This window comes from Pygocentrus nattereri, chromosome 1 (assembly GCF_015220715.1).
Source record: "Pygocentrus nattereri isolate fPygNat1 chromosome 1, fPygNat1.pri, whole genome shotgun sequence".
In the NCBI taxonomy this organism is placed as follows: domain Eukaryota; kingdom Metazoa; phylum Chordata; class Actinopteri; order Characiformes; family Serrasalmidae; genus Pygocentrus; species Pygocentrus nattereri.
This window is the reverse complement of record NC_051211.1, coordinates 21,008,646-21,032,919: the sequence shown is the minus strand read 5'-3', so window position 1 is coordinate 21,032,919 and position 24,274 is coordinate 21,008,646. Positions and strand designations below refer to the sequence as shown.

Here is a 24,274-nt window from a genome sequence, read left to right as displayed (position 1 = left end):
AGTATAGAACGTATCAAAATATAATTAATTAACTCTTATTAGCTGTAATACACAAAACTCCAGATGTCACATAGCACCACCTAGAACATAGGAATGAAATGCTGCCTAATATAATATAGACCATAATGAGTAAACCTTAATGCATGGTGAATAAACCAAATTATTAGTGTATAATTTGGACTTTACTGAACAAAGAACCACACTATTCCTTAAAATAAAGTGTTACCCAATATTCCTATTTCAGCTACTTAACAACCCCACAGCTGAAGTGACAGTGTTAATGGGGGTGGGGGGTGGGGGGTGCACTGTCAGGTAATCAAAGAGCATGATGAGGTACCATTTGTTTTTCCCACAGTGGAAAATGGCTTAACCCAGAATACTAGTCGGAATGCTAATGGCGAACTGTCAAATGATGATGCATCATCAGAGGTCTGCTAGTAGAGACCATACTGGTACCACATGAACTGCCTATGACTAAATTCTGAGAAAAATGGGCAACGTTACCTTAAAACGAGTCAGCGACAGGGTGAGAATTAGCGGAGGGTGGAGATGGATGACAGACGGAGGAGATAACAGCTGTGGGTGGATGGATGGAAAGGAGGAGGGGAAAAGTGAGGTTGAGTATTTAAACATCAGAAACATTCAGAGGATTTTAATGTCTCCATTAAAACAGCATTAGTATGGTGATGAGCAGCAGCTACTCTCCACCATCGACACAGCTGTGTGTGCACACGCGAGAGAGATAGAGAGACACTTCAGTATCACTGCACACACTGAGAATATGCTTACAGTGTGTGTGTGTGTGTGTGTGTGTGTGTGTGTGTGTGTGTGTATTAGCAACAGCTCAATGCTTTTTCAATATTGCTGCACTGCACTGACCATAACCCTGCTCTCTGTGTGAGTGTGCGTGCATACGCATGTGTGTGCGTGAGTGTGTGTGTGATCAAAATGTACTTCAGAGAGCACTTTCAATATCACCCAACACCCTAAAAATGAGGTTACATTACGAGTCACTTCAAAACCGCATTATTTTTTACAGCTTGCTGGGACTGAGCCTGCGAGCCTGCAATTGAGGGAGTGAGGGAATATGAGAATATCAGTGTTCAGACCTGCTCTCCTATCCTTAAAGAGAAATTCCACAAATTTATTAAAATTTTGTCACTAAGGCTACGTTTACACAGCAGGTAAAAGTGGCCCAAATCTGATTTTCTCACCAAATCCAATTTTTTTGTTTGGCTGTTCACACTATCTTTTAAATGTGACCTGTATGCGACATCAGTCTGAACAGATCAGCTCCCAAACCGACCCGCATGCGCAAAAGAACAATATACTTCACGTGGCTCATCTAGAGGTAAACACTCATGATGACTAGCGAACACTAGTCGCTCCTGGTTTCATCTTCGCCAGCATCACAGGAGCGATTATGAAGCTCCAGTGGTTGACAGCTGGACTCATCACCCCAGGTGTGGACGAGTTCGCCGTAAAAAGGGCTCGTTATTCGGGCACTCTTTGGTTTGTGTCCTCGGATTGTTTAAACTGTTCTCTGACGCCGCAGCCTCGGGCTCCTCCGGCTGAGTCCGGCCGTTTCGTTCAAAAACCTCTTCAAACCTGGAGCGGCTGCGATGAGTCTCCTCTCATTCTTTGGTACAGAAACATCAGCCTAAATGTTTATGAGTCTCAGCAGCACAAAATGATGATGAATGTCGAGTTGTACTGACATAAAAGTTGCATGAATTCCGATCTGGCTGTGTCTGAGTCGCATTGCTGCGGATCGGATACGGATCGGATTTTGGTACCACATATGAAAGCGGCTCAAATCGGGATTGAAAACGTCAGATTCAGTGTGATTTTTGCTGTTCACACTGCCACACAGACACACATCTGTGTCACATATGAGGAAAAAGATTTGGGCCACTTTTACCTGCTGTGTAAACATAGCCTTAGACTGGCTTGAAACAACGAATAGTAGACAAACTTATTAACTCTTCACAGTGGTGGCGAAGCAGGAGGCACACAATATGAATATAGCCATTTCATTTACTCTCTAAAATGACCGAGTATTTATATGTAACGTTGATTATGATAGTGATAAATGTATTTTTAATTTAATAACCTGTCTGTGCCTCTCTACCATGAATGGCTTTAAAAAATGTTTTAGGCCACAACTTTACCATAAAAAATACCATAAAACAGTATTTACGGCAGGGATGCACAACTCTAGTTTGGCAGTTTCCCCATTGAAACACACCCACTAAACCTAGCAATCAACATATGAGCTGAATCAGGTGTGTTTGAGCAGGTAAATCACCAAATAATGCTGGACGCTGGTCCTCCAGGAGCGCAGTTTCAAAGCATTTCATGTAATAGCTTTGTGTCGTGTAGCTTTAAGAGGCACTAAACTCCTCAAATGTCTCAAATGTCTAACCACTCTGTGAACCACTCTGACATGGTAGGCCTCTCCAGAATGAAGAATTTCACACCACTCTGAACTGCTTTATTACTGTTTAATTCTGCAGATTGTAGTGAAAATCTGGTGGAATTTCCAGAATTAAAGCAATAGTTTGGCAAATTTGCTCAGTTTTTCCAATTAACCCAAATGTATTCACTCATAAGAGACATGGTTGGTGTACAAAGTTTGCTTCTTTTCAACTTTGGCTACAAGTCTAATGCATCTCACAAGTAAAACCGATTAGCATAATTCAAAGTGAGTAATCTCAAACAGACTCGCTAATGTGGCTTTTGATATATGACTACAAAAATGGGCAGCAGTACATTGGATCTTTCATCAAAGTATCAAGTCAAGTTAACCAGATGTATGGCCGCTAGAGTGGTACAAATAGGACCACTGAATCTTCTCACTTTGCCCCATCACAAAATTGTGCCATCAATTTCTTCGTGACAAACGTCTTATCTGTAAATCATTTAACAAAGTTATACTCTGCAGTGTACTGCAGTCTGTCAGAATCATATGGACATCAAATAAGGAGCATAGAGCATTATAGAGTCTAGAGTGTGGCAAGCAGTGTTTTATACAGCAGTCACTTCCGGCCACGCAAGCTGATTGGTTGGGGCTAATTTTAGCCACACCCTTGCATTTTAAAGCAGGAAGAGACACTGCATCCTTGTCCCTCGTGGCCACACGGTGAGCAGTTAGATCTCATTGTTTTGAAGTAAAAAGTCTGAAAATCGCACATGTAATGTTAAGCAGTACATTTTTAGTGTTTAAATGAAAATATTGATTCCATGTGTCACACACTGACTAGTATTACTGAGTTTTGCTCAAAAGTATCAAAAACTGTCACTACCACATTTGATAAAGCGTCTGTAGTGTTGCGATTACCTTGTTAGCAGCATAATGGAATGTTTAATTATGTATTTAAATAAATAGAATTAAAGTATAGACTTACTGTTGTCTGAGATGTTAAATGTCTCCCATATTAAAAACATTTGTATATACACATATATTTCCTCCTAATAAAAGTATATGCACTTTAGTGATGATTGATTTTTGAATACTTAAACATATGCCAATGTATGCACTTCTATGCTAATATATTAAAATATATGCAGATATGTAGATAACATTTATGTAATAGTGTACATTTTTTATATTTACATACCACTGTTGTCAGAACAAACTCTTGCATGTACAAAAAGCTAAATTTACAGAGAAAGGAAAAATGTTTTAACTTGTAATGAAAGTTAATGTAAAAAAAGGTCATTTTCCACGTAATTTTGTGTCATTCCAGTTGGTCCGTTTATCATTATTAACAAACAGAATTAAGGCATCAGGTCACTCAAAGCAAAAGGGTTTTAGTCTAAAGTCCAAGTCTGTTAAAAGCCTGAAATGTTTTCACTGACTTTGAACCAAATCAGCAGAATCATCCATACTACCAACATCACTGACACCCAATTGACTTTGTAGACTAATCACGGTAGACCTGATTATAATGAAACACTACAGCAGCTAATCAGGCATCTCAGCATCCTGTCTGCGTATTCCTGCATCTGACAGCACTGCTTGGCTGCTAGTTTGGGAAACGGGGGGTTAGCCTCGCTTTTTAGGAGGAGATATAGTATGTTTGCGTGCGTGATGGCATGTCTGGGATGGTTAGGGAGATTTGTGCTCTGCTGGTGACAGCCTGCGATATTTCCCAGTGCACTCTGCCACCATAACCAATTATCCTATTTACATGCAAAACGACACTGAATACGCTGCCTCTGTAGAGACGCCCGCGGGGGAGACGAGAGCAGAGGAGAAACAGAGGGATGAGACGGAGCTTGGAACTGACACAAGAGGAGAGTCATGAAGGAGGCAAGGAGCCAGGAGAGAGAGATGGAGAGAGAGAGAAATGAGATCAAAGATGAGACAGCGATGTCGACATGCAGGGAGAGGAGTGGAGGAAGCAAGGATGGAGAAGGAGGATGAAGGAATGCAGTGATTAAAAGATAGAGATGATCAGGAGATATAGGGAAAGAGGAGTAGTGAAAGATGGACAAGAAACAGCGTGTTTGAAGGACATAGAGGGAAAGAGCAACTACGGAATAAATTAAGACTAAATTAAAAAATATTACAAGAAGCACAAGAAAACAAGAGGGAAAGAAAAAGAAGAGCAGAAACAGGGATGAAGGGTGCATAACAGCAGTAATCTGGCTAGAAAGGTGCAAGGGATTCGGCAGGTGAGCATTTATCACACCCCATTACCTTAAGCAGTGACAAAAAGTCAGCAGTAGGGGGCAACAAGTCTGTAGCATTAGCTTCACTTCACTGCCTTAGCAAGTCTACACTGCTCACAGACAGACTCTGGGCTCTTGTGTTTAAGGTAAGCATTTGGTTCATGGGGAAAAAAAAGGCACAGCCTTCTAAAAATATCCAGCTCGCCGTGCCAATGAGTGGTGACTAGCATCCTGTCTGTCGAAGAGGAATGTAAAGGCACTAATCAAAGAAAGTTGCTAAGTGTTTCCGGAACCTTGCTTTGACTGGCGCGATGAGTGCCTTCTGAAATCCTGTTATAAGTTTCTTTCACTTTGCAGTGACGCTTTGCTTTCAATTCACTTTAAGGTTCCCACAGGAACATTTTATTGCTGAAGTGTTGCTTGTTGATGGCTCAGGAGACGTAATGGTGATTCTCCTACACATCCTTAGTAGAACGAGCAGGAGACATGAGATACAGTACATGAACATGAGCGTTATTATTTTGGCAAATCTGAGCACAATGTGAGATTTTATCGAGATCTCTACTAAACCGCAAGAGGAGACACACTAGGGTCTTTTTCTCAGGAGAAACATCTGAGCAGCAGGAGACCCACTGCTGTCTGAGATGTTAAGCACGTCTCCCATATTGAAGACAAATATATGCACATATATTTGCTCCTAATAAAAGTATATGTGCTTTACTGATGATTGATTTTTGAATATTTAATTCAACATTAACATATGCCAATGTATGCACTTATATGCTAATATATTAAAATATATGCAGATATGTAGATGATTTATGTAATAGTGTCAATAAATAACTGTTGCTGTCAGAACAAAATCTTGCATATGCAAAATGCTACATTTACATGAGAAGGAAAAAATATTTCATCTTGTAATGAAAGTTGATGTATTGGGTCATTTCTGTTGGTCTGTTTAGCATAAAGTTCAATACGAGGCAACAGGACTTGATGAAAAACAATAAAAATGGAGGTGCAAAGTTTTTGTGCAACGGTAATTACAAATGTCAAGCATATGTGGAAATGCCTTACAAGCTTTACATATATTTTGAAAAAATGTTAAATTTATTTTTATATTATTTTTAGATGTTTCTAGGCTGATGGAGATGGAATGATATTACCTTTTATTTTCTGACACTGATAGTAATACAAAACCTAATATAAAACTGCTGTGCTTTAAAACGAGCTATTTTAAATTGAAGAATTTCACTTAAAGGAATATCTATACATCACTATTTATACATATACATATACATCTGTTATAAACATGTACACTCAATCAAAATCATGAATTAACAACGCTATGAATTCAGCTGTGCTATACAGAAAATTATGTTAGGTTATGTTAGATTTAGGCTAGAATGCCCCTTTAACATGAGCTTTAAGATTGGCAATTATGCTATATTGCTTAAAATAATGGTTCTGTGAAAATGATTAACACAATGTTCCACTTATGTAGCCCCCCCAAATGTATTCGATTGCTCAACACATCCAGATTTTGTTTCATTAGATTATCACTGGTACTATGAGCTAATGTTACTAACAAACACAGTAATCAATACTCGCCTAAATCTCTTATGTAAATACTTCCCTAAATATTCTCTTAACTTGATCAATCAACATCCAGCTCTTCACTTATGTTTGCGCAGACTTGTTGATGTGATTTGGGACATAGTATGTCTTACTGTGAACTATAACAATGAACAAAACTTCAGCATGAAGCTGAATAAAGTGAGCAGCCATTTTAGACAACACTAAAAAACAATAATCATTTTGACTAATCAAAGTAAGTAAACTGACAGTTTAAAACATCAAGTTCGTTGAACTTCAAATAGTATGTTAAGAGAACAATTACCACATGTTTTACATTCTGTTAAAGTAACATTTAAAGTATAATACAGCTAACATTTTAAGGCAGCCAGGTTACTTACTTTAAGTTAGAACTCGAAATCAGCTTTTACAGTGCAGGTGTTCAGCTACACAGTGAAGCCGTATCCAAAACCACATCACCAAGTTTACACAACCTTAATGAAGACCTGGATGCGGTTTGAGATGGTGGGGAGAAGTTTCGGGGATATATGTACGCAAAAGATTTGGGTGACTATTGACTTTAAGTGTTTGTTAGAAGCACTGGCACCTTAGCTCCAGTTCTACACTAAAGAAGCTAAGTTTGGACACCTAACATGTCTTGGCTGATCTACGGTAAGTGGAAAATTATGTAAATTTTATTTTTCAATAAAGCATTCCTTTAAAGTACTCGAACACTCTACAACCCACAACAGAAATAAGCCTGGAATGAGCCTAACATAACCTTTCAGTGGTTAAAATGATATCATACAATGTGAGTATGAGCTATTTCAGGCAAGAACTGTAACAGGATTGGATTTAATATTTTTCCCTCCAATGTCCATACATTTTTTTGCTAATATTGGTCTGATACTGTTACCTGATACTGGATTGGTGCCATCTTTAGTTGATATAGAAAAGGCCAGCCTTATGAAAAACCATCTTGTCATGTCAATTATTGATAAATGCCATCATGTCTACCGAACAACAAGGATGAGAGTAAAGGAACTCTTTAAAGTGGAGATTGCTCAGTGTTTTCCGGAACCTTCCTTTGTCTAGCTCAGCGTTTTCCAGCGACATGTTCAAGTGATGGGCTTTTAAAGCCAGTTAGAAGATTTATGATTCTTTCAGTTTAGGACTGACTGACAATGAAAGCTCACCACCATTAAAAACAAGTCAACGCTCTGATTTGATGCCGCTCATTTTCATTTTCTTCTTTTTTTTTTCCAGAGATGGAACAATTTACCAGAACTATGACTGACAAGCAGGGAGATCAGCAATTCCCCCCAGTATTGGCTGTCAAATGCAAATCAAACGCAGGTGGAATTGTTCGTGTGAAACAAAGAGAGGGAGAGAAATGGAGGGCTGTGAAAGAGAGACTCTTTTAGAAACCTGTGGTACCAAAAGGGGTTCCAACCTGATGGAAGCACGTCACCCTGGTATTCTTTAAAATCCATCCATCTGGAGCACAATGCTGTGCCGTTGAAAGCACTGCTCAAAGCATTGTTTGATAAGATTTCAAGGCAATACAACAGCGGCCCCATCACTCTATTTGTTTTATTATTTAGTAAAGCTGAATGATGTTTTGAGCTATATGGCCAAATTAATATGGACACCCATCCTAATTATTGAGTTTAGGTGTTTCAGATGTTTGCAAGCAGGTGTATAAAATCAAGCACACAGCCATGCAATCTCCAGAAACAAACACTGATGGCAGAATGGGTCGTACTATGCAGGTCAGTGGCTTTAAACGTGGCCCTGTCAGAGAATGCCATCTCTGCCACAAGTTAGATGAAATTTATTGCCATGCTAGATCTGCCCTGGTCAACTGTAGGAATTATTATTGTGAAATAGAAGTGTCTAGGAGCAACAACACATCAGCCACAAAGCGGCAAACCTTGCAAACTTCTAGAATGGGGCCACTAAGTGCTGAGAGGCATAGCAAGTAACAATTGCACATGCCCTGCTGCTTCACTCTCTTCCAGAGGTAGTTCCAAATGACCCTGGAAGCAACATCAGCACAAGAACACTGCATTGAAAGCTTAATGAAATGGGTTTCCACAGCCAAGCAGCACACAAGCCTAAGATCAATATGTGCAATGGCAAGTGTTGGATGGAGTGCTCACTCGAGTGATAAATCATATTTCATTCAGTTTGATGAACTAGTCTGGGTTTGTTGGATGCTGGGAGAATGCACCTATCAGAATGTATAGTGCCAACTGTAAAGTTTGGTGGAGGAGGGATAATATTCTGGGGCCGTTTTTCAAGGTTTGAGCTCAGCCTCTTAGTTCCAGTGAAGGGTAATGCTAATGCCATAACATACAAAGACATTTTAGACAATTTTATGCTTCCTCCATTGTGGCAACAGTTTGGTCCATAAATGGTTTAACAGATTGGGTGTGGAAGAAATTGAGTGACCTGCATAGAAGTCTGAGATCGAACCCACTGAGTATCTGTGGGATGAAATGTGTGATGGCCAAGTGTCCACATACTTTTGGCCACATAGTGTATGTCTTTAATATCAAATTCCAAGACAAAGAGCAAACAATCAACCCACAATTATAAGTGCAATGAACTATATTCTGTAGCTTTTTGCAGAACAGTTGGGATTTCGTATGAAACAAATTCTTTTTTGGGATGATCGAGTTGCTGTAGCCCTGAAATGTTCCATGCTGCTCATGGCAGATCAATATGTAGCTTCTGCTTGATAAATATTGTATGCAGCACAAGTTCTGGTACTGCTTGATATGTTCATTCTGAATAGGCTTTATATTCATTCCATTATTCATCCCGAAGCTGATTTGATTTTCTTTCATGGTTGACCTACTTTATTTAGAATTTAAGTAGGGTAATATCAGTTGGTTTACATGTAATTTACCATGTAAAAAAAAGGATGTCCCGAATCCTTTGAATAGTTGCCTCACACTTTCACTCTGAAGCCTCAGGGCTCATGATGTACAAAGATACCACTGCACTCAGCTCATGAGGAATCTAAAATATCTTATTCAAGAATCAGTGGATATAAGCCAGCAGTTCTCACTCAGTTCTGGGACTGCTCATTGCACTGCACACTGACTAAACTCATCAGCTAATGATCAAGCTCTTAATGAGATGAATCGGGTAGATTAGAGCAGGGAAAACACAAAACTATACCTCAACTCCCACTGGACTGAAAATCTTTACTCTACTGTTCAAATGTCTGGAATCACATTCATAGTGTTTTGTTATTTTATTTACAACAACAATGTACATGATTTGAATATATATGCAGCCACAATAGGGTATTTATAAGGTATCTATTAGGTCTACATTTTCAGTATTCTAAGAACAACAATAAAATAAGTTGCAAGGCTGGAATTTTGGAACTGTTTTAGCTATTTTGAAGCAAAACAACACAGTAGTTTGAATTCAATGTTGTCTGCTATGAGATCTTGCCCTGACCATTATTGGTTCACTGTATGAATTAACTGGTGCTGTGACGTACAAGTTATTTTTCAGTACACATATGACCATGTGTTAGTAGTTAATTCAGTTTTAATTCAGTATTAATTTTTTACAACTGAATTGTTGATGCTATTCACGTTCTCTATACAGACAGACCGACAGACCCACACACTTCTTAAATGAACATCATTCCCATTTTCGCAACATACTTAGAAAACTGTTCAACAGTAAATTAGTCCTCTCTAGTTTTCTTTCAGTTGTCTTTCCTAACACAGCAATTACTGGCTTTTACACATCAATGTGAAATGACCAAGTGAAAGGTGATAATTCCCGTGTTAGGAAACAAACAGAAAACTAGAGAGGAATAATTTAGTTTGACAAGTATGTTGGGTAATCATGTTCCTTTAAGGTGGGCACACCCCAGTAATCAGTTTTTTTCTGTTTATAAAAGAGAGAGAGAGTATGAGAGAGAGTTTGAGAAAGACAGTGAGAGAGAGAGGGTATGAGAGAGTTTGAGAAAGAGAGTGAGAGTGAGAGAGAGAGAGAGAGAGAGAGGGGGGGAGAGAGTGAGACAGAGAGAGAGAGAGAGAGAGAGAGAGAGAGAGAGAGAGAGGGGGAGAGAGTATGAGAGTTTGAGAACGAGAGTGAGAGAGTGTGAGAGAGAGAGAGAGAGAGAGAGAGTGAGACAGAGAGAGAGAGAGGGGGAGAGAGTATGAGAGTTTGAGAACGAGAGTGAGAGAGTGTGAGAGTGAGAGAGAGAGAGAGAGACAGAGAGAGAGAGAGAGAGAGAGAGAGAGAGAGAGAGGGGGAGAGAGTATGAGAGTTTGAGAACGAGAGTGAGAGAGTGTGAGAGTGAGAGAGAGAGAGAGAGACAGAGAGAGAGAGTGAGACAGAGAGAGAGAGAGAGAGAGAGAGAGAGAGAGTAAATTCCTCTCTGTCTCTGCTGTGTCTAAAGCATTTATTTCCCAAAGTAAAGTCTGTAATATTTTCCGTACAGCTTACGTGTCCCAGTGGTTTGTTAAATGATCAAAAATGGTGCAAATATTCATTAGAATGTATTTAACATTTTCAATAATTCAGTAAAATAAACTTCCTTGTGTAAATGCAGTACTCAGACCTAACCATGAAATTCTTGTGATTTCCATAGAGTCAACTCAGCTCCCATTATTTTATCACTGCTGTTTGGCAGCAGATTGATTTCATTTAGTCCTTTGTTTGCACATGTTCACAAAACCTGTATATACAATTCAGCATTAATGGTGCCAGATGTGTAAATCACCCATACCATGTGCACTAATGCACCCCCATATCATCATCAATGTTGGCTCATAGCACACTGAACAGTCCCTCTCCTCTTTTGCCTGGAGGATGCGGCGTCCATGATTTCCACAGGACACTTTTCTACGTCACCTCAGTCCATGTTAAATGAGCTCAGCCTCAGAGAAAGCAGCAGTGTTTCTGGATGCTGTTTATATACACTCACCGGCCACTTTATTAGATACAACTGAACCTGTTCAGTTGCTTGTTAAGACTAATAGCTTATCAGCCAATCACATGGCCACAACTCAATGCATTCAGTCATGTAGAGGTGGTCAAGCCAACTTGCTGAAGTGCAGACCGAGCATCAGAATGGGGAAGAAAGGTGATTTAAGGGACTTTGAACGTGGCGTGGTTGTTGGAGCCAGGCGGGCTGGTCTGAGTATTTCAGAAACTGCTGATCTACTGGGATTTTCACGTATAACCATCTCTAGGGTTTACAGAGAACGGTCCGAAAAAGAGGAAATATCCAGTGAGCGGTCAGTTGTGTGGACAAAAATGGCTTGTTGATGTGAGAGGTCAGATGAGAATGGGCAGACTGGTTCAAGATGATAGAAAGACAACAGGAACTCAAATAACCAAACAAAATCTCTGAGGAACGTTTCCAACACCTTGTTGAAAGTATGCCACAAAGAATTAAGGCAGTTCTGAAGGCAAAAGGGGGTCCAACCTTTTACTAGCAAGGTATACCTAATAAAGTGGCCAGTGAGTGTATGGTTTCTTGTTTGTGTGGTAGCTTTAACTTGCATTTGTAGATGTAGCAACAATCTGTGTTCATGGACAGTGATTTTAGGAGATGTTCCTAAGCATGCAATGATTTCCAATACAGAATTGGGTCTGTTTTTAATGCAGTCTTGCCCGGGGTCCCAAAGATCATACCCATCCAATTTAGTTTTTTGGTCTTTTGCATTGCATACAAAGTTTTCTTTGGGATGTTCTTTTATACACAATCACATTACTGACCTATAACTTCATTAGTTACGAGATGTTCCACCAAGTGTTTTTCTGTTAGCATTACACAACTTTTCCCGTATTTTGTTGCCTTGTTACAGCTTTTTAAGTCCAAAACAGGCTCTTCACAGTTTCAAAATCTGAAATGTTGTCTTTTTGCTATTTTTAATTAAACATAGGGTTTAAATGATTTTCACATCATGCATTTTGTTTCTCTTTACATTTTACACAACATCCCAACATTTTTAGAAACAGAGTTGTTTACTGTCAGCTTTACAGATTTATTTATTTATGTTTTGCTGATATAAAAGTACAGATGCTAATGCATTTCAAGTGAGCTTTGGGTTTCAAAAAATAAAAATTAGCCAGAAAGTCATCCATCAGCCAATTTGATAAGTGAAGAAAGGTGTGATTGTGAAGGTCTCATTCTGGATATGAGCGTCATTTTTGACGCATCTAAGATTTCTACATTTTTTTTTATTGTTATGTCTATTTTTAACATGTTCCTAGCTTAATTATTTGAGACCTACGTAGTTACATATGACGAGCATAAGAGAAAAATTCATATTATTAAAAACACAGATTCCAAACTTTTGAACCGTGATTCAAAACTTGGATGTATCCTCAAGCCATTTAATCCAAATTTACCTGATCCTGTCTGGCACCCTCTGCGTCTGGTTGCCATCTGTCATGCAGTTCCCAGCAAAGCTTGTTCCTCTGGCCCCGCTGTAGTCCCTGCGTAGGGCCATGGCGCCATGCGTCAACACCGACACTCCCTTAGCGATGCGTCGGCGGGGCTCGTCTCGCCATCCCTGCGGTCGAACGGTAAACAGAGCCTTAGGCAGACCCTCCACTCCCAGTCCTGATAGAGCAGGCCCCACAGCAAACCACATGTGTGAAGGAGTGGCTTGTCCTGACAGCCAGGCTGCCTTAAATATCTGTTCTGCCTCTTCGTGAGAGCAATACAGGAGCCGCACCTACAGAAACAAAAACGTGGTACAAGATAAAGTAAAACATTTAGAAACAGTTTCCAGTCAATACCAGTTTGCAGTCATTTAATACCAGTTCAGTGAGAGAGCTGTGGAAATGTGCAAATGTTTGGGCACCCATGGTCAAATTATGTTTTGTTGATTTTCTAAGTGAGAATGAGTGAACGCATCCACTACAGAGAACACATTTTAATGCACAATTACTGTTTATTTGTTAAACTGGGAAAAACATTTTTCACTTTTCTACATTACTTGAGCACAGCAACTGCCCTGGACCAATAGAAATACTACGATTCCAAAATGACTTGGAATGAAGCCTGTTTACATTAACTGTACAAGTGAAGTGAATTACATTTTTGCTTTCACCTATCAGGTTGCCATTTTGGCCATAGTTGGTTTTTTTTGGACAACAATGACATAAATCATCAAATGTCGCCTATGGCACATTTCATAATTTGCTTTTTTTATGTAAAACGCAGCAAATAAATAGATATTGTGAAATAAAACTTGCTATGTTTAGGTCCTTGTTGAGGATGTGTTCACATACGTTCACTTAGAAAATCAACAGGGCATGTAATTTGACCAGTAGTACCCAAACTTTTGCATTCGACGGCACAATGTGGTTCTAATGTGCTGGTCCTGTACAATTTCACAGCTTTCAAATGGTAGGAAACTCAGAAGCTGTAAATGGCATTAAGAAAGTTATGATCATTAGAATGATGATTCTAAAATGGCTGAGAAATCTGTACAGCACCAAGAATTAAACATCTTTTTATACTTAAAATGTTGAGCAGAACATCTACAAGTACTCAGTGCTCTATTTTCAGCTATTTTGTAATATTTCATTCTACATAATTAAAGAAAATAACTAAAACTCTTAATATGAAAAGTAACTCTACATTTTTGGATGGTAGTGTCTGTTCACCAGCATTCAAGACCTCTGACTGGCTTTGTTTGCATTGTTATTGTTCACCTGAAGACCACAGCAACTCAGCTAATCAAGCTCTTTCAGCACATTTGACAAGGAAGGTCAGCTGTACAAGTCCAGTACAATATTCATCTTGGCGTTGGCATTGGTCTTTTCGATCTGCTGTAGGCAACATCCTCCCTGGCGAACAAAAGTGCATGTATTTTTTTACTTTAATTTTTATTTTTTCTGCTCAAGGCCTCCTCTAATGAAAGGCTTGAAGAACATCTACTCAGAGGACCCAGTTTAGACTGCTGCAGCAGACAAGGTGCTTCTTCAATAGGAATGCTGATCGTTAGTGTTGCAGACATTAAGCCTCAGGTTTCCAACAAACTGTCCCTTGAAATGTGGGGGATTCACTGGTGATTGAATACCCTCCTGCCAGCAGTGTTGGAAGCCAGGAGGAACGCTTTGGAATGTTAAGCAAAGGAGCTTTCTCAGAGAGTGTTTTTAACACTGACGCCAGAAACAATGTTAGATAATGTGACAAATGTTTTCTGGAATTTCATGATTAATTTTTCTTTGTTGTGCACTTTTGGTGCAGATAATCGCTAATAATCACTAATTTGCTTAAATCTGACCCTTCAGAAAGATTCTTTCCAGCTGAGAAGTGGTGCATTTGACTCCCTCCATAATATATGCGACTACACATAATGAGCTTAATCAGAATGTATTTATTAGTCTCAATATCATGTGAACGCAGGCTTCGCATGAGAAGCCAGTTTTCATCACTGACGTCCAGTGACAGCAACAGTGCCTGCATGTTCCTACCAATGAATGTATATGTATCATACTGCCAATATGTTCCAACACCTCCATGATTGCAACTCGGGCTGCAACTAAAAACACTAGGATTATTCCTCCGTTTGGAGAAAAAGGTGGACTTTTATAAAGGCCATAGCAACAGATCTTTTGCCCTGCCCGCAAAAATGATGTTTAATCAGTGTGAAAGCACATAAATCTTACACAGCACTTCAAGCGCTGTTATGGAGAAAGAATCCTAAGCTTAGAAGAATCCTACAGCTTGAGAAAAGTCATGGTAGTGAAGGACAGTCTTAAAACAGCTGCAATAATGAAACTGCATTTTACAGTTGGAAAACATTTGGGATTGTAAACATGCAGTGATACTAGTGATACTAGTGAACCAGGAAAACTGTGTTGTTTTCCTCATCCATGAGCTTCTCTCGCTGGTTCTTATTCCCTGTGCAGAGCTGTCAGATTACATTTTTCTGGGTTAAAGAAAGTAGAAAGGCTTGATACTTTGCAATAGAAAAGGAAAACAAAAGGTCTTTTGAATGTTTTTTGTTTATGGACCCTAGTGTTGAATAGACGAATCCTCTTTAAAAATTGGATACCTGTCCAAGGAATGAATATCCAAAATCTAGAACATTTGGGTTTTGGCAAAGCAGTTTATGTTATTCCAGGTCTTCTTATTCCAGGTGTTACTAAATGATTGGTATAACGGAGCAGTTCCTATACTGGTATTCTCTCAGTGCACCCCAAAATGGGCCACATTTTTTGAGTACACTATACAGGTTCTATGATCAAAGCTTGGTGGGTCTAGAACGCAAGCTGTAGGAGGAGGAGCACTGACATATTTCAGCCTAGAATAATACTTTGAAAACGAAACTTTGACAACTCCTGTTGTCTGGAAGATATTTTGAATGAATCTGTTTGCTGACCGGAGTTTTGATGGCTGTAACTGATCCCCAAATCATCGAAGCTTAAAGTCCGTTTTTAGCCAAGATTGAGAATAATGAGGGAGCCAAATTAAACAAGCACAGCCTCTTCTTCATAAGGAGGGGCAGTGAGGAGGCACTAATTACATGACAATGACAATTAAATAAATAAATAGTCAAAGCCAAACACAGTCAAGCCTTTGGTAATTAGTCTTCCCTGTCAGATCTAGACCTGCTGGAGTCTCTGCTGCTCTGTTAACACTGTAATCTGTGATCAGTCACTCATTACAGAACTGACTCTGTGTTTTTCTTTCCTTTCTTTGCCGTGTTGAATAGCTGCCCATCCTGTGCGTCTGACGCTGTTGCCTCATCTGCCTTGATTGGGTGCCACTGCTCGCCAGCCTTCTGGACCGGCTTGACCACCAAGCTTCTTGCTGTTCTTGAGCTTCTTGCTGTGCAACGCTGTGCAAACCTCACCCTCAGATGCTGTTGCTACTACTGCATAATCATAGACTAATCAAATTAACCGCTGCCCCACCTGGTTTTTCCACTTTGTACTGTAATACTTTATACTAACAGTGTTTGCTATCCGCTGTTGACCAGAGGAGGATGGGTTCCCCTTCTGAGTCTTGGTCCCTCTCAAGATTTCTTCCTCCTGCCCTTAGGGAGTTTTTCTTGCCACTGTCACCACTGGCTTGCTTATGGAGGCTTGGACCTGGATTTTTTTCCTTTTCTTTCTGTAATGCTGATTGTTCTGTAAAGCTGCTTTGTGACACCACCTGTTGTAAAAAGCGTTCCTGCTCTTATGCCCCAAGTCTGTCATTAGATTAAGACATAAACTCAAATATTTTTTTTTTGTTTTTATTTCTTTAAGCGAAGTTGGCACCCTTGGTCATGTCAGGCATGGAGGGTCCTAAAGCAGCCTTAAAACATGCAAAGCAATAACCACACGCAGGATGTCACTGCTCTCAAATACGGGTGTCCACATGAAAATACAGGAGAGTTTTAAAAACTCAGTTTTTAATGACAAAGAAAAAACCTTTTGTCATTTTTGTAATATATTTATGTGCTGCTCCTTTTTTGCTTCTGCACCTTTCATACTAATTAAACATCATTTTTGTGGCCAGGGCAAAAGATCTGTATATATAGTTGTTGTGGCCCTTATAGCAGACCTCTCCCTCTCGTTTATAGAGCTTGTAGAGCTTGCAGGCTTCCGCCACTGCTCCATCACTCATTGATAAAAACAATACATGGTTTCAGCACAGCAGTAGTTGGACCGAAACATTCAGTGAAACTTATTTGCCATTTAACAGCTGTATTTGAATGAGAGAGCTACAACTGTGAGTGATAGAAACGGCACAAGCAGTTTCAGGCTGAAACTACAGATGATTACTGTTAAATATTTAACATATTTAAAAACAATTAACACATAAAACGTGGCCTGTGGAGAATGAATAGAACATTTTATATTTTATACTTGATTTACATTTTTGAACTGAAATAAATAGAAACTGTATAGAAAAATTGGCAGAAAATGTTTGTTTATTTAAGGTTATTCTCTGTAGACAATGTGTTTTCACTTGTGTGTATGACTGAATGAATGTTGGCTACGATCTCACTGAACTGGAGCTTTGCATACTAGTTTCCATAGAGCTGAAAGTAAAACCTTAACACATCATTCATTGTTTATTAGTTTAACCCCTTAAAAGGCCAACATATATTACACTCTTCTAAAACCTGAGAATGGCTCAGCCACTTTGCATTACAGTTCCTGTAGTTACTGAAGAATAAGTCTTAAGCCTGGGGTTAAAATATCTCAGGAAACATTTGACTTCAGCAATTTGCATTTTCTAGTGGGCCAGGTTTTTGTGTTCTGTGTGCTAGCTCTGTGTTTACCACTGGTTTGACCTACACCTACACCTGCCTAAGGCTCATTAATTCTCCTTTTACATATGAAAAAGAACATGTCTGTTCCAAACAGTGTAACCGTCACTGCCCACATACTTCCATGCATCCTTTACATTGACATAGCTGCTAAGCAGTACATCCACTAGAGGGCAGGCCAGAGTAAGACGTTTCTGACAACAACAATACATAATAATATTTATAACAATATATAATAAATAATGTTCCAGCTACAAAGGAGATGAAAGAGCCACGGCTGTATACTGTAGTGGTCTGTGAGGCCATTAAATACTTGACATGTGCATGGAGAATTATTTTTACTTATATTACCAATGAGAAAAAATTAGCATTGTGTCTGATGTTCACGTATTGGCTACACTGCCCCCCATGTCTTACGGTGGTACTGTTCTGTTTCGTCCGTGTTCATAAACTTTCAGAGAACGTGCACAAAAACGGACCGAATGAATGCAGAGCATGGACAGAAGCCTCTGTCCATATCCGTATTTAGCATTGAGCGTAAATGAGCTTTTAAGGAGAGCTCTAAACAATTATTAACTACTAAGCTCCATGCTAAAACTAGTAAGAGCAGTGTAGCACGTTTTGATTTATGAACGCAAAAACCTGAACTTAGTACACACAAAATAAATTGCCTACATTCGAACCTTCATACAGTTGATGCAACCAACTTAGAAAGCCCACTGGATGCGACCTTGTGCCTAAGAACTAACCGTCTGGAATAAAGTGCAGTTTGTACCACATCTGCATTTTTTTTTACTTTTTTAAACAGTGCAAATCTTTACATTGGCAGAACAAGTTCCCTTCTCCCATCATGCCCTGTCAGTTCGCCCAACACTGACCCCAATTTTACCTAGTACCTAGTACTGTAGTGCTTTTTTTTCTTCCGCAAAGCTGTTTGACTGCATGGGAGACACACTGACATACAGTTTGAATCGTCCCCTAAATCAGACATTGATTAGGGTCTTAGAAGTCCAGGTTCTTGGACACTGGGGAGAATTAATCAGTCAAGTCACCGAACGCAGAGAACGGCAGCCTGCATGGCCAGCCGGTGGGGAATTGAGGTGGTCACCTTTGGGTCAGATGGAAACTGTCATTTAATGTCATGCTGCTCAGCAGCATTACGCAGTGCCATCTCCCCTTTCGTAAGTTCCTCGACCCCCTTCTCTTCAGGAGCTTTCACATAAAGGCCACGGTTTAAGTTGAGGAAAGAAGGAAGGGAGGGAAAGACACAGAGACAGGAAGAGGGAAAAGTGAGACAAAGGAACCAAGAGAAAATAAGGGGGAAAAAGGGTTTTGATGCGATGATAAAGCCTTAAGTGATAACGGAGGAGACAAAGAGTGCAGAAGCACGAGTCAGTGATGGAAAAGGTTAATAGAGACACGAACAAGATTAAGCTCAGAGGAAAGGGGGAAGGGAAAGGTATGAAAGCTGCATATACGGAAGACTTTTAAAGGGTTTTGTAGCGTGGCTCTAGTAGACTGGAGAATAATTATTCTAGAAGAAGGTGCTGTTAAACAGGAATAGTGCCATTAAGCAGCGTAGTTATCCTCCTTTTCATTCTTATGTTCATATTTCTATAATTAACCAAGATTGATTTGATAATACAGTTGTTAATTGTGCTGCCAGTGAGGCCACATAGAACTGAAATGGAAAAAAGGGGGAAAAGGTAATGAATGAAAATCAGAAATAGAAGGTGAAACCAGAAAGTAGTGCAGGCGCAAAAGCAGTAAAATGGGTCAGATTTGCTCTATAGATACAGTGCAAGAGGAAGGAAATAAAGAAGATCAAAAAGAATCTGGGTTCTTTCTCTTTCTGTTTTTTTTTTTTTTTTTCTCCTGACCTGCGCTTCATTCTCCTTCAGCAGCCTGCGGGTACGCGCCCCTCCGGGGTCGTCGGTTACATTCAGCATCACTATGCTTTTCTTCTCCCAGCCGATGAAAGAGCCATCTGTGATGCCCTCCACCATAGCCAGGAAGTCCTCATAGCCGTGGTGACGGGTGGTGACCACAGAGAAGGCCGTCCAATCGAATTCCTCCAGCACCTCGAAGATGACCTCCAGCTGCAGGGCTGTAGAGCAGGAGAACTGCAGGTAGACAGAGCCACTCTCCTGTGGATGGACACAAAAAGTCAGGACTATTAGAGTTTCATAAAACCTTAACAAATGTATCTTAGCTCTCTAATGCCACTGAAGACAAAATTATTCCAGCCTCTTAAAGAGGCTACATGGATGATTCTACTGACAACATTCAAAGTCAGAGTTCAAAATACATATAAGACTTGAACTTTAGGGTAACTGACTGCACTTTCTTGACTTAATTGAACTTGAGGACACTAAAGTTCAGCCAACATAAAGTTCTTAGTTTAGTCAGAAGTTCTCACAACACCCTTTTCTCTTCTGCTTATCAGTTAAGTAAATACAACCCCAATTCCAATCAAGTTGGGACGTTGTGTAAAACATAAATAAAAACAGAATATGATGATTTGCAAATCCTTTTCAACGTATATTCAACTGAATACACTACAAAGACAAGATATTTAATGTTCAAACAGATAAACTTCATTGTTTTTTGCAAATATTCACTCATTTTGAATTTGATGCCTGCAACACGTTCCAATTAACAGTATATGACATAAGTCAGGTTCCATATGAGAGTATATCTGTAATGTCGGTTGCCAGTTAGCTAAAAAATAAATTCAAACGGCTCCAGTGGTGCCGTTCTCCTTCAGTCGTTCACCGATGTGTGTTAGTCAGAATCGAATCGGACAGTTCTTCGCACCTGACACTCTGGCTGAAACTCCACCCTCTTTGACTAGATCTGCCAAACAACAGAGCGATCTATATTCTGATTGGCTCAGCAAGAGTACTTCATAATATACAACCGATGGATTGGCTGCATAGGGTGGGGTAACTGGGTAACTTCTCTGAGCACAGAAGCGCTGTGACCAGTGGCTGTGACTCGTTTGTAGACAGGGCGAATTCATTTTTGATTGGATTTTGTTTTTTAGAAAAAAAAAAAAAATCAAGAGTGAGAAATAGCATGTGTAGCGTGTGAGCGTGTGAACTCGCTGAGGTGCGTGTGTCACACGCTCAAAGCGTGAGACTTGAGAACAATGGTGATAATGAATAATTGTCTTATACCCCCTCTTTAAAGGCATATGATGCCCTACATGAAACGAAAGGCCAGAAGTGAGGTTGCTGAACTTTTCCTTTCTCTGCTATCACTGAAGACGGACCGAGACGCCTACAGAGCACCGCTAGAAGTCTGTTAATGAAGTAATGTTTTGTTTTCTTTTTAATTTGAGGGTTGTCCCATTTCGCAGGGCAAGATTCCAACCACTATCCTTCATAACTCCGTTCCAAGGGGTTAGGGTGACACTCAGAAACAAGGGGTAGGAGTAAAAAGAAGGCCTCGGCCAAATTATGTGGATGTGTTGGTGGTGAGACGTTGGGTACAACAGGATAAAGGCCTCACGACCCAGTGAAATGCAGAGGATGCGGCGTCGGCGTGTCAGGGTTTGCTCTTTTCCTTGTTAGCTAGCTCGATATCTTTTCCCTCTCAATCCTCTTACTTTCTGTTGTTCTCTTTCTACTTGAATGGCCCTCTCTCCTTCTTTGCTTTCCCCTCACCTTTCCATCCGTTCACTCTAATTCTCTTCGCCTCGTGCTTACTGAGCCCAATGCAGCCATTCTTAATGCCCACGTAGCATGACGTAGCATTTTCATTGCTATGCAAAGGCCCGGGGTTGAGGTGACATTAAGTGTCCTTGGCTGGTCCAATCTGCAAACGCTCAGTTCAGCTCCACTCAGGCCCTTATTTTTGGACCGCAGGAAGGTGACCATTCCTCTAAGCACTGAAGGAGATTTATTACGCTGACACCAGGCTGTATGTTTGATGGTGAAAAATGGCAATGCTTCCCTTGACGCCGGCTAATGGAAAATGCATACATCATCACTGGGTGCATTGTGAATCTGGAATGGCACCCGTTTTTGCCCACACTGTTTACACCAGCGGTCAAGGCAGAGTTATGCTGCTCGTCACGATCACAATTATAGGCCACATTTTCTTAATGTCGCTGTTGTTTTTGTTTTTTACCAGCTGAGGCTGCGAGTTCCGGAGGAGAGCAGAGCATCATTATCCTGCAGATGTTTCGGGGCGGCGCAGCTGCCGGAACAAGACATTACAGTAAATGTTTTTGATGAGAGCAAAGTGGTCTAGACGAAATCATTCCGATATCAGATTAATTGCGACTTTGAATAAAGAGTCTAGCTTATCTGCGGATTACATACCTAGCAGTGATAAGCTAATTGCTTTCTGCGTTACCCTTAATATAAAGACTCAAGACAGCATGTCAGCGCTATAACATGTTCTGAAGTATTTAACCCTTTGAAGTTGAGAGCATTTTGTCATTTTGCTATAGACTGTGTTCACATGATAACCCACTACTTACTGATGAAATAAGTAGATTGTTCAATTTAAACGCCATATGGATGCAGTGCTGTGTCATTTCTTTGTATGCTGTTTGTTTTGAAGTCAAACATGTTTTTCTATTCCACCAAAAAGACACAAGTACAATACCTTCTCATCAGGTTCACATTGTATTCAACCTTCCCCTTTTCTACTCGTCTACTGAACACAAAAGGGATATTGAATGTAAGCCTATAATCGTGATGTTTGACAGAATTTCTCAGCTTCTTGGAGAAATAATTCAGTTTAAATAATATCATGCTTTCATCTTCTACAATAAAAGTTACTGCTATTACAGACCCCAATATTAAACCTATTAAGCTTTAAATGGTCCATCTTGGAAACTCAATTCATCTCTTTTTTCCAAAAAGAAAAGTTTGATGTAGTTCATAAATATTGTTAACGTTTCAAAACATACTGTTCACTCACCAGTCCGTACAATCCATATATGGAAACTAAACTGCCTGTTTTGCATTCGCTGTTTTGATGTCAAGCATGTACATACTCTGATCAGCCATAAAGAACTATGTTTCTGCACTCATTGTCCATTTTGTCAGCTCCACTGATCATATAGGTGCAGTTCTACAATTACAGACTGTAGTCCATCTGTTTCTCTGCATACTTTGTTCCCCTTTCACCCTGTTCTACATTGGTCAGGACCCCTATAGGACCACCACAGAAGAGACACGATCATTCTCAGCAGGAGTTTTTAAACACTTCAGTGTCGCTGCTGGACTGAGAATAGTCCACCAACCAAAAATATCCAACCAACAATACTCCAGCCAAGTGACCATTGATGAAGAACTAGAAGATGACTAACACAAACTGTGCAGCAACAGATGAGCTGCGACTTCACATCTACACAGCGGACCAACAAGGTAGGAGTGTCCAATAGAGTGGACACATTGTTTAAAAAGTCCATGACAAGAGGAGTCAACAAATCTTTGGAAATATGGTGTAGCTGCCAATACTTAATAGCGAAAGCCACAGCTTTTGAGATTACTCGTAGATGTCCCCTAAAGGCGTAAGAGCACCAGAGAGACGTCTCTCTTTTTTTGATTTTGTAAGAATCAATGTGTTTCAACAAATGTATTTTCTACTTTCTTATATTTCTATCCACTTATCTCAACACAACTCATGCAATTGCATTGTCACGCCTCAGGTGGACTCGGATGCTATCTCGGACCAGATGGCATCGGGAGATCACATGACTCGGGACGAGCGCCCACGTCACTACCAGCACTCGCAGTCTCCCAATTATTGATCAAACGCACCTGTACAGGTTGTCCTACTTTGGCACTATTTAAGACTGGTCCAAAGTAGGGTTCTGTGCGAGGTATTGCTTCTCCACCATAAGAACATACTGAGCGATTTCTAAATATCCTATGATAACATGTTATGACCCTTTTCTCTCGTTTCTACCGACTTCGTTTTTTGGTTTCACCCTTTTGATACTTTAGCTAGCGGTTTTTGGCTTTTTCGTGCTTTGACTTGGGACTGGTTTTGTGGATTTCGATTTCTGTCTATCCCTGGTATATTGTTAGCTTCATCTGCGTTCGTCTCTCCCCTGTCAAACGTTACATGCATATTTTGTTTGATGGATCTTAAATATATTGTTGCTGGTGGAACAAAACCTTGTATCTCCTAAAAAGTAACTTTATTTTTAATTTTTAATTTTCAATGTAAGCTAATGCAACAAATCTTACTTTGGACCAAATCTGTCAGCCCATTCATCATGAAAATTTGACATGGTGTAAGTGACAGCAGGTGTTTTCAATCTATGTAAAATAATTAAAAACAACAAAATGAGATTTTGCTCAGACAACAAGAATATGATTGAAACTGTGGAAAATGAGGTGAGCCTAAATAACTAGGATTTATACGATACTCAAATTTTTCAATTACAGACAACATTTGGTATTCACAAAAACCAACCAGCTTGACGAGAAACCATTGCTGAAACTTTGGCTGGCTTACTGTGTGGGGAACACTTCTGGAACATGGTTTTCCAACAATATTCCTACTGTAATTTCACCCTGATATTTACAAGCATGTCTGAAATGTTCAGCAATGAAGCTTGTGAGCTCCTCTACCATAAGCAGCAGCCAATCAGAGTGCGAGAAAACTCTCATGGAGCAAGATGCGAACAACCAAAGCAATAGCAAACATGGTGAAGGGTTTATTGGACAAAGTGTGCGAATGTTGACAGAGGCTTCTGCTCAATGCCAGTATGGCTGGGTTTGGGGTAGCTT

At 39.9% G+C, this 24,274-nt stretch overlaps 1 protein-coding gene across 2 annotated transcripts in view; it reads right to left on the bottom strand.

Annotated features, from left to right (window-relative positions):
* The window catches only part of grin2da (glutamate receptor, ionotropic, N-methyl D-aspartate 2D, a), a 140,924-nt gene that overhangs the window by 52,440 nt on the left and 64,210 nt on the right, over nucleotides 1-24,274 (bottom strand). For both annotated transcript variants that reach the window (XM_037540064.1, XM_037540068.1), the window contains exons 3-4: nucleotides 19,397-19,663; nucleotides 12,646-12,974 (exon numbers count right to left, since the gene is read on the bottom strand). In XM_037540064.1, the coding sequence (XP_037395961.1) occupies nucleotides 12,646-12,974; nucleotides 19,397-19,663 (596 nt within the window). The remainder of the gene's footprint in view (nucleotides 1-12,645; nucleotides 12,975-19,396; nucleotides 19,664-24,274) is intronic.